Genomic DNA, 11948 nt, shown 5'->3' with positions numbered 1-11948 from the left:
CCTCCTACCTGGGCCTACATGTCACTGGGTGGACTCAGGCTGGCCTATTGGTGGCTTCCATCTAACTGAGCCAAGCAGCATTAAGCAGATCTATCCTTTATATTTATTTTGATGAAGCTTAACATACAAATAATAGTATGAAGTCATAGCATTGTTTATTAACTCCCTTACATTATAACATGAATTTTAGTCATTTTAATGTCCATTCTCCTACCCCTTTCTCCCTCTTACACTGGAGGACTTCATGCATCTCTTCCTACTTTCATATATCTTGGTTGGTGGCCCCACTGGGACTATAAGCCCTTCTTGAGTGCAGGTGAGAGGTAGTAGTGGAGCAAGGGCACTTTATTTGTGGTACACCACTGAAGAAAATGGCATTCATCCCCTAACAACCAGTAATTTTCAGGAACTCTTGGGAGGGGTGTGGTCTCATGAGTTTCTTCAACATCCATGAAACATCTAAACTGATAGAATTTTAGGTGTTCCTTTTTCTTTTTCTCTTATATTTGAGTTTATAATAGAATTAATTTTTCTTTCCTTTCTCCCTACAAACATCCTATACAGCCCTGCTGCTCTCATTCACCATCTCTCTTTCAAATCCATGGACTACTCTTTCTCTTTTCTTTCTCTTTCCTTTTCTTTTTTTCAAGACAAGGTTTCTCTGTGTAGTTTTGGAGCCTGTCCTAGAACCAGCCTTTGTAGACCAGGCTAGCCTCGAACTCACAGAAATCTGTCTGCCTCTGTCTCCTGAGTGCTGGGATTAAAGGCATGCGCCACCACCACCTGGCCTTGTGCTACCATTGCCCAGCCTGGACTTCTGTTTTCCTCCTAATAATATTACTGTATGCACAAGTATATTTGTATATACATATACTCAGGTAAAATCATTTGTGGCATAGATCCTTATATTTACAATCTAAGTATAAATATATCAAAAAAAGAACAACAGAGGGGTTACACCAGCAAGAATGCAGTGCATTTTTCCTTTAAAACATATTAAAATCTGGAGCAGGTGCTGCATTGAATAGACAAGCCTTCAGTACTTTGAACTCATGATAAGTAAGTAGAAGTGCATGGACTCAGAGACAATGTACATACAAGAGTGAAATTGATGTGGTGTGACATGAAATCTATAGTGTACAGTCTTGCATATGGTGTGACCTCAGAGCTGGAGAGATGTCAGAAACGCAGAACACAGTCTCCACTTCTGACCCTGAATTGTGTTTTTTTATATTAACAAGATATAGACATTAATATTCAAATCATGATTTAATTTTTTATAAACTAATAGTCATAAATAAATAATGATGTAATGAAGAAAGCTTATCCTTTTGTAGCTACAATTTGAATTTCTAAGAAAAAATTTGCTTCAGGAAAACACGGTCTAAAATAAATTAAAATTTACATAACAATGAACAACTGGATGACTTGAGTCACTCTTAGACACAAAGTTAATTCTATTTTAGTCATTATTGTATATATAAAATCCATTTTTCTAAAGAAGGGTCTTCTGTAACCCACACTGCCCTTGGATTGAGTGTGTAACCAAGGATGAACTCAGACCCTAATTCTCCTGACTTCTCCCAAGTGACTGGGATTACAAGTGGGCATGGCATGCTGAACCTCTGCAGTCACTGAAATTTAATTGTATTCCAGTCAGAAGAAAATTACTTTTCAAACTTGAATAACTTAAACACAAACATGAAGTAGTAACTATGAATATATGTATTAGTTTGTACATATTGTTGAGAAAAGCCTTGTGGTGTGGTAGTTCAATCTGAGTAAGAATAGAAAAGGGAAGGAGGGAAGTTCATGATAGCTCATCCTTGGCATTCATCAAAAATTACAATCTAAAGATAATGGGAAAGGACAGAACATTTATGTTTAAACATATTATGAATATAGTAAATGAGAGGCAGAAGTAAACAGGCATTTTGACCTGCTTAGTGCAGTGTGAGTGGCCTCCTGGGTAATTTTCCTTGTCACCCCTCTTGGGAGTCCCATGGGATTTTTGGCAGCAGGCTTGAAGAAGATGCTGGCGTACATCTTAGAGGGTCAGGTCCGTGGAGCGCTAGAGCAACCTGTACATACGTGTGGGAAGCACAACGGTACTTTTTGTTTTGTTAAAACGCCAGGGTCAGGTAAGATACTGAGACCCTTACAAGGAGGCCCATGAAGTAGACCGCTGAGATCCAGCTGGAGGGTGGGACAAAGGGACAGAGCAAAGCAAGGAGGCACAGGAGTGGGAGGGATGTTCAGAGCGGAAGAACCGCATTGGTAGGTGGAAGGGGACAACCTGTGGTGCTGGAGTAGGCAAGTTTCTTTCCAAGAGACAACATCAAAGAAAGGGGAAGTCAGCAATCATTGTGATTCAAGGCAGTCCTAAAAGTGACATTCACCATGTATATTTGTTTTCAGTTTTCATTTAGCTTTGGGATTGGAGTCATTTCTGTATCAGGAAGAACGCCCTCCAGCAGGTTTAACTCTACATCAGTTCTAGTCTTGGGTATTTAACATGGTTTTCTGTGTCTAACTCTCTCACCCTCAATTAGACAAAAATTAGTTTATTGCAAATTAGTGGCCTATCTTCCCCAGATATTGGATTTGTTTGATGCTCACCGAGATATAGCTTTATATTGTTTCTTTCATTTTCTCTGCCATTTCAGTGGTGGTGTCAGTTTGATAACTGATGCTTCTTATGAAAATAGCTACTTTATAATATTATAGTTATGTGTATATACACACATAGACTTTTATATATACTATTCCATCTTTTCAAAGGTACATTTATTTAATCATATTTATTATTTTTTATTAACTTTTACATTACTTTTCTGGATGAGTTTTTTATTTCTTTTTTGTGTTTTTTTCCATTTTATTTTATTTTAGATAGGCTCTTTCCCTGTGTAGTTCTGGCTGTCCTGGCATTTGCTCTACAGACCAGGCTGGCCTTGGATTCAGGGATCCACATGCATCTGCCTCCTGAGTGCTGGGATTCAAGTCCCAAAGCTGAGCTCTGTCTGGATGAGTTTTTTTAAAAGTTCACCTAATATTGAATTTATTGTTAATGAGTTTATTTTAACATTTTATATTTATTGACTAGTTATTTTGATGTCTATTTAATAGCTTCCTAGTTTTTATGTTGACAACTTGAATAATTAATATTTCTTTCCTAATAAATGCATATTCACTAGGATATCATTAGACTTCCATGCTGAGATGTAGTTTTCTTACAGTTACCCAGTTTAAAAGATAATTTTCCTGAATCACTTATTTTTTCTGGTATTGATAAAATACTGCTTTGGGGGCATTCTATCTTACACCATTATCCTAGTATTATCCTGAGAAAACAAACAGCAAATTGCAATTTTTTGTAAGTTAACTTAGTAGTTTATGTTAGACTATATGAAAATTTATAAAAGATACTGTATTCAAGGAAAGCTGAGGCAGATACAGAAAGAAATATTAAAGTATGAGTAAAAGTATTTTAATAATTGATTGGAAATGGTGCCAGTTAAATAAATGAGACACAACAGTAACATTTTTAAAAGCTGGGCCATTTCTGTGAAAATAATAATTTATAATTCTAGTATATATAATATATTTATATGGAGATTAAAGTTATAGAGGGAAGTTATTAATTATGATAGAATGGTGAAATTCATAACATGTCAGTACTTATGAGAAACCATGTAGATTTTACTCAAAGAACTTTTACTTACATATTTATACTCTGGCAACCAAAATTGGAATTTTAACATTTACCTGAAAATTTTCTTTCTGTAGATGAAATGGAATTTATAAAAATGGGCAAGGTACATTTTAATGCCTTGACAGTAGGCAGAGAATTGATACTAGAAAAAATGTAGGTAAAGCTTCAAAATGGGTTTTGTTGGGAGAATTCAAAAGCAAAACAAAAAGGAAGAAGGACTCTATTGTCTTGAAATAGCCAAAAGAGACTAGTTTCCTCAGAGGATTGGGAGAGAAGCTTTCTATGAAGAATCTTTACCAGTACACACTAAAAATTCGATGGTCACTAAAATGAGCCACTGGATTCATTGGCTTCTGTTGAAAGCGTAACTTGAAACTCTTGGCACAAGACGGAGCATCAATACTGAGGTCACTCCCAGAAAAACTAAGGAGTTCCACACCTGCACAACTTATCTGGGGTTATATCTGGCACATATAAGTCTACACCTAAGGAAGCATAGCAACTGCAGTGTGTCTCTGGAAAGGTACATTTGGAAAGAGTTCATCAGTAGCTTTGTCATCTCAGATGGTATAGACAGACTCCTCCCATGCATTTGTGACATATGAGTGGAAGGTATTATTAGTATCAGATAGAGAAAGTTCATCCATTCTTTTGCCTAATTGTATACTTTGGGAAGAATTACTTAGTTCCCCATCCTTTATATACGTATGAGAGAGGGAGAGGAAAAATTTTACTTCATTGAACAGTTATGATGATTGGACATATACAGATAATAGAACAATAGCCTCTTCCACTTTGTATATGTTCTGGGGAAAACACTTCTCTGGATTTCAAAAATATACTGTGTCATTATTTGTTATAACACAGTCTTTAATTTACCATGCTAAAAATAAGGTCAAGGATGTCTTTCTCCCTCCTTCTTCTCTTTCCTTTCCTCTTTCTTCCCCATTTCTTCCTCTTTCTCCTTCTCTTCCTTTGTCTGTCTTTCCTTATATTCTGCTCTGTTATGCCTTTTTCTCAATTTCTTATTTTTCTTTAAGTATTGTTTTTTTCCTCAAGAGTCAGGCAGAGATTTGTCAAGGTAGTAGTGCAATTATTTAATGATTCAATTTCTGAGATATAATTGCTTCATCTGCAAACTACATGTGGTGGGAGAGAAGCCTACAGTTCCAGGATATCAGTAAATATAAAAATTATTTAATAATTAGCAGTATTGACTAAGCACCAGAGAGATATTTATGTGATAAGCTGTATATGAATTGTGACATCCACTTATCTAATTACCCTTCTCTTTCCAGCCTCCACTATGCTCACCCTCAATAATACCAGTTCCCAGCCTCCAACATTTCTCCTCACTGGTATCCCGGGTCTGAGAGCAGCTCAGGTCTGGATCTCCATTCCCTTTTGTCTCCTGTATGGAATTGCCCTCTTTGGGAACAGTATGATCCTGCTGGTGATCCTTCATGAGCACAGCCTTCATGAGCCGATGTACTATTTCCTCTCTATGCTTTCAGTCACGGACCTGAGCCTGTCTCTGTGCACACTTTCCACTACACTTGGTGTCCTCTGGTTTGATGCGCGAGAGATCAACTTAAACGCTTGCATTGCCCAGATGTTCTTTCTCCATGGGTTTACTTTCATGGAGTCTGGGGTTCTTCTGGCCATGGCCTTTGATCGTTTTGTGGCCATCTGTGATCCGCTAAGATATACCACCATTCTTACCAATGCCAGGATTGCACAGATCGGCATAACCGTACTGGTCAGGAATGTCGCCGTCATGCTGCCAGTTGTGCTCTTTGTCAAGAGGCTCTCCTTCTGCAGATCCTTGGTTCTTTCGCACTCTTACTGCTACCATGTTGATCTTATTCAGCTCTCATGTACAGACAACAGAATCAATAGCATTCTCGGTCTGTTTGCATTGTTCTCCACTACAGGGTTCGACTGCCCTTGTATCTTGTTCTCCTATGTACTGATCATTCGATCTGTGCTCAGCATTGCTTCCTCAGATGAGCGACAGAAAGCCTTCAATACGTGCATCTCCCACATCAGTGCCGTTGCCATCTTCTACATCCCTCTCATCAGCTTGTCTCTTGTACACCGCTATGGCCATTCGGCACCCGCCTTTGTCCACACCATCATGGCCAATGTCTTCCTGCTCATCCCTCCTGTGCTCAACCCTATCATTTACAGTGTGAAGACAAAGCAGATTCAAAAGGCAATTATCAAATTTTACCTCAGAAGCAAAGTCAGATGTCACCAATAATGATCTCAGTAGAAAAGAACATTTACAAATAAACGATTTTATAAAATGGGGTAATTTTACTCAAAGTACCAAACATACTTTTAAGATGTCAAGCTATAAAACTTCTAGGTGGTATGATATTTGCCTACTCAGTTTCTTTGTCAGTAAACTTGTATTAATGCCACTTAAATTATGATTTAATATAACATGAACTAATGTAGGTTAAAACTACTCATACTTATAAATAAGTTATGGTATTAATCTGTGTAAAGTAATAATTCAGATTCTCCATACAATTAAAAAATGAATTTAATGTGTGAAATTGTAGGTGAGTCAGTTGTTCTATTTTTAATGATACAGAAAAATATTTCAATAGGTTTTATATGTTTTACTGAAAACTTTTGGTTTTCTTAGTGCTTCCTAAATTACTACATTATTGGTTAAATCCTAAAATACATACTAGCAATTTGACTTTGAGCCATGTTCGGTGAATCTGTCTTGTCTTTTCTATATGCTAAGAAAATATAGATCGAGGTGAAATCTGAGATTTTTCTCAGATGCTACTTATATTAATCCCAGTTGCATGCTTAAGCAGCTGAAAATTAATCACAGTAGATTGGAAAAGTCATTGAGTTTATTATCAAATAAAAAAATTCCCAGAACTCTATTAATCATTTGCTTTTAACAATTTTATAAAAAAATGGTAGTTCATTTACTTGCTTATTTTGTAAGAAATTAAAGTTTATATGTAAGAGTCATCCAAGGGTCCAAATATTCCTTTGTCTAAAACTTAACTGTATTTATATATGGGCACATTTATTGGGCAAAACATTGGATAATCTTTATCGTATACTGATCTTGACATTGCAATTTATGACATGTAGACCAGGACTCATATGCAGTTGGTTCATCCTGTGTACAGGAGTAAGAGACTGTAATTACCCATTGTGGTGGTTAAGAAACATTCGGTTTCAGTAAAAGCAAGTAGGTAGGGATTTTTGTTTGTTTGTTTCGTGTTTCATTCTTTTTTCTAGTACTTTCAATAGACAGCTTATTTTCTCCTGAGATACTAATAAAACTTCTTTGCTTGCTCAAGCTTTGAGGAGACCTAAGCTGTGATTGGCCAGGGTGCAATGGGGACTGCTTGCTCAATTCTCCTGGGGAAAGATGTCATGTATGAGGTACAACACTGAGGTTTGACTTTAGTGTGTCCTAGAATAGGAAAAGCTAAATTTCTGACACTTTATTATATCTTCCCCTAAAGATCATTCAGCCATTTGTCAAATAGCTCCATCTCCCTTTCCCTTAAATCATCTCTCTGAGGTTTTGCATTGTTTGATCTACATGTTGTAGGTTTTTTTTTCCTACCAAAGGAATCTTTTTAGCTGGATTTTCATTTGGAAAGCCTAATTAACCTTCTTTTTTCCCTCAGGTTTTCTGTGCTGAGAGCAAGGTCCATGATTTTAAGAGCTATTATTTGCAGGTAAAATTGGAAGGCAACATACAAGAGCCACAGTCACCATATAACACATTTCTTGTCTTTTAGCCAAAATTTGCAGGTCAATTATGAGTGAGAGTCTTCCTAATTTAGCCTGCCCTTTCATTCCAAATATTATATTCAGCCTCTGAACACAGGAAATAGAATCTAAGTTACAAATTGCTTATGGTAGTAATAATGTTACTGTAGGGCCCAAATGGGAGAAGACTCGTGTCAAATAAAGGCTAAGACTTAAGATGTTATGTTAGATGCAGTGTCAGAGTCCAGTTTGAAGACAGAAACCACACAACAATTTGAACAGGTATAAGTTGATATAAATAATCATTAATATGGGCAAAGTAGTGAGGAAATGGGCGAATAAGAAAGTTAACCAGAAGTGTACACAATCTAGAGGAAATAGATACCAGGAACAAAGAGGGCTGAGATGGAACTGCCAAGGTGAAGCCCTTCTTCCATTTATGTCTATGAAGTTGTGGAAGTGCCTTATTTTTGACACTTGAAAAAAATATCTGCCTTTCCTATTGCCAGAAAAGTCCTTCCATACAAAGATGCTACCGGGAGAAGGGTGCTGTACCTGAAAGCCGTAGACACTCTCTACATGCGTATTCATCCGTGTCACAGAGAGCTGGTGACACGCCATCTTCTCATCATGACGTTGTGTGCTCAGGTTTCCAGATTCTTAGTTATATGAAGTTACATGTACATACCCAGGCCAGAGTAGATAGAGTAGGAGCTGCCTCAACCAGAGTGCTGCTCATTAGGTATGTGGGTCTTCTGGTTTAGTCATTGGTGTCACATAAGATAGGTAGAGAAGAATGTGGGTGGTTCAGTATTAAAGAGATCTGTACACTGCTGGAAATATTTCTGGAAAAAAAAGTGCAGAACTATCAACTGTATCCAAAGCTTATCTTTTAACATCATCATAGCCAGTTACAAAGAAACTATGTGGAAAACTCTCTTTCTCCCTGTGTTCCTTCATTACCATCAACTGACAAGAACTAACACTGTACCAGATGGTAAAAAAAAAAGTTACTGTGTCCACACCATTGTCATAAAACAGACAAAAGGAACGTGTAACTGAGAATTGGCAAATCAAAATGAGACAGGCACTACTATGAATAACATTGCCTAATCTTGCATATCTATGTGTGCATATTTATCAAATATGTTTGATGATTGTCTAGGTAGGAAATTAAAAAGGGAGTGATTTGCCAGTCAGACTGTATCTCTCCATGGCCAAAGTTTACCTCCCAGCTCCCCAATTTCCTCCACACATCTGGATGAATCATGAATGAGTGCTTGGCAGTGACAGTGGCTGTCTCACGCCCTCAACAGGTGCGCGGTGCAGGTGTATCATGAGGTGTTCTCGTGTTCTTCAGAGATTATCTGGATGATGATTGCATGTGTGTTAGTTACTTTTCTTTTTGCTGTGACTGAACACCTGGCAAGAATCAACCTGAAGTTTTATTTACTCGAGATTCTGATGAGAGTAGTCATCACTAGGGAAGGCATTATGGAAGAAGTGTGAGGTGATTGGTTACATAATGACCACAGCCAGGAAGCAGACAAAGGTGAATGCTGTCACTGAGTCAGCTTCCTAGCCCCCTTTATTGACTCTAGCATCCCACTCAATAAGATATGGTTATCCACATTATGGTTGGACTTCCCCTTCAATTATGGAAACACCGTCATAGGCACACTCAAAACATGCTGCACTAATATCCCTCCTGAGTATCATGTCTTAATGTAATCACACTGACAGTTGAAATTAACGATGGAGGTATGACTGCTACAACAGTGATTGGAAGATGAGGCAAAATGATTTGTTACTGGTGCTCTAGAAATCAGGGATAATGAGATAAACTCGAAGCATGTGGTATGCAGATCTGGTCACATCACCTTGATATATCTGAATCGTTACTCCTGCTGTCATGGTAATCCATGCTTGGTCTTTTTTTGTTATTGTTTTTGATATTGTTAATCTGATATTTTTATTGTTTGAGAATTTTGTAATGCATATAACTGTTCAAATACAGCCCCATTTCCTCCCGTTCAGTTTCTCCCCTATTCTCCCTACTACTTTACCTCTCAATCCTATGTGTTCTTATATTTTCTTTTAAGCCTACTGTGTCCATTTAGTGATGCTACTATTGAATGACTATAGAATCATCTACTGGAGCAAGAATAACCTTTCAAGGGCTGCATCCCTGAAGAAAATTTACTCCTCCTTCCTTAGTAGGTATCAATTGAAAGAAGCTTCTCAGCTAGGGGTGGAACTTCATGAGTCCCTCCCCCATTCAAACTGGGACTTTGTGGGTGGCTTAATCCTGTTCTCTAGTTCCAGGGGATTCAAAGCCCTTTTCTATGTATGTGGTGCACAGACATGCATGAAGGTAAAACACTTTCATGTATAAGAGAAATACATATAAAAGGAAATAAAATAAATAAAAAGCTAGGCAAAGTAGCATGCTTTTGTATTCAAAACCCAGGGATATCGAGACAAGTGGTTTCTAAAATAGCCAGCCTAGGCTCTATAAAGAGTTAGAGCCTCTGAAAAACCCTGTCACATTGTTTATCTTGGTTCATTTGTGGGACTCCTATCAGTAGGTTCAGGACCCATCCCAAACTCTTAAGCTGGCTTTTGGGAACCTGTTCCCCATATTAGGTTGCCTTGCCCAGCCTTAATACAAAAGGAGAAGCTTAGTCTTACCTCAGCTTGATATGTTATGGGAGGACTGCCCTTTTCTGAATAGAAACAGAGGAGGAATGGATAGAGGGAGGGGAGAGGGGGAGGAAAGGGAGGAGAGGTAGGAAGGGAGACTGTAGTTGAGATTCAAAATAAAAGTAAAGAATTAATTAATAAAAAGGGAAAAATCCTGTTATAATGAAAATGGAGAGTGGTACCGAAAAGAATTATAGTCATGGTTCTGTGGTATCCACACACATATGCATACATTTTCACCAGGAGCATTTGCACACACACAAATGGACACGCTTATGTAAAGTGGAAGTGAGAGAATTGCCAGGGGAGAGGCGATGCACGGACTTTGAATGTATGTGTTTTACAAACTTTATGGTTTTACCTTTGTTTTAATATTTTAAATTGTATGTTATCACTGGGGTGAGGAAGTGAGAAAAATGGCTCATATTTAAAAGTAGAAACTACCATCAGTGGATTTCCAAGTGTTTGTAAACTCCACCATATAAAACATTCGTCTGTGAGAAGGTTGAAGCTATAGTGTACAGTGCTGAGACATTTTACCCGCAGGAATTTTTGCCTCTCTGTTTGGTGAAAACGACTTCCTAGTTGAAACACACAGTATTAAATTTAATAGTCTCTCCCATATGTTTGCCAAGTCTTAATGGATCCGAAGGCTGCGTGTTTTATCTGCCTCCTCTCCATTAGTCATCAGAGGAAAGACTTTACTAGAAAACACTTCACCAGTTCTCAAGGGTGTTCTGAAAAAAATATTCCATTAACATTGGTAGGGAAGAAAGCTCAACTATTCTTGTGCAATGACACACAAAAAAGCATGTTTTAAAATACTCTAAGATGATAATTTTGAGTGAAATTAACGTTTAATTGTGTGATCAGAATTTTAAAGACTGTCTTCTGAACTTAAACCTTATTTTCCAAAGAATCTGTTCTTCATTCTGAAATTCATTTTTCTCTGAGATTTAGTAGATTTTAGATATGAGTGACCAAATTTTCAGTTCACTTAATACTCACTGTTAATGTCTCAATAAGTTGAGATTTGGTAGCAATATTGTCAGAAATTTGCAAATTATTGTGCTTCTTAATCAGTTATGTCATCTCTTGTACTCAGGGACCATTAAAGACGTTCCCGTAGTTGTTGGCATCAACATTTTTTGCATGTGTTTGTTGGGTTATTAAAATGCTTTTTTCTCCTACTATCATCAGCTTTATCAGTTAAGGACAATTATTAAAAATTAGGGTTTTAAGTGTTCCTTTAGTATGCAGAATGAAGAATTTAACCAAACAAAATAAAACACACTGTTTTTTAAAGAATAAAACTAGAAACCTACAATGATATATTCCTCCATGTGACTATTAAGAACATTCCTTTGAATTTTTCAAAACTTTCCCCTCTGCATATATTCTCAGTTTCTCAAAGTCCTTCAAGACTTCCCGGTAGTTTTTTGTCATCATTGCTGTTTAGTGTTACGTACTGATGAGTTTCACATCTTTGTATAATTGTGACAGCACAGTTAAGAGACACACAACACTCACTTTGTTTTACCTGGTTTTATATTTATTGATATAAATAATGACTTTACATAGGCTTTTTAGACATATTTTAGTTTTGAAGAAAACATTTCTATAAAGAGATTCCAAGATGGGAAAAATATATGAACTCTCATCTGCTTAAGAAATATTTTTAATCTCTTTTCAAATTATCTGTCAAATTAATGTTTTCAACTTTAATAATCTGTAGAAGACAGCATTCTTTTAAGTATTCAATGCTTTAATATAG

At 37.0% G+C, this 11948-nt stretch overlaps 1 protein-coding gene across 1 annotated transcript; it reads left to right on the top strand.

Moving 5' to 3' along the window:
- Window positions 1-5018: 5018 nt before the first annotated feature.
- On the top strand, window positions 5019-6007 carry Or51f2 (olfactory receptor family 51 subfamily F member 2). Its single transcript, XM_087908716.1, is given in 2 exon segments — window positions 5019-5937; window positions 5940-6007. Coding segments are annotated over 2 exon segments (987 nt in total).
- The last annotated feature ends 5941 nt before the right edge of the window (window positions 6008-11948 follow it).

The sequence above is a fragment of the Myodes glareolus genome, chromosome 7, assembly GCF_982192425.1.
Source record: "Myodes glareolus chromosome 7, mMyoGla1.1, whole genome shotgun sequence".
NCBI classification, from domain to species: Eukaryota; Metazoa; Chordata; class Mammalia; order Rodentia; family Cricetidae; genus Myodes; species Myodes glareolus.
Note: the sequence above shows the minus strand (reverse complement) of the source record. Positions and strands in the feature narration are given on the sequence as shown.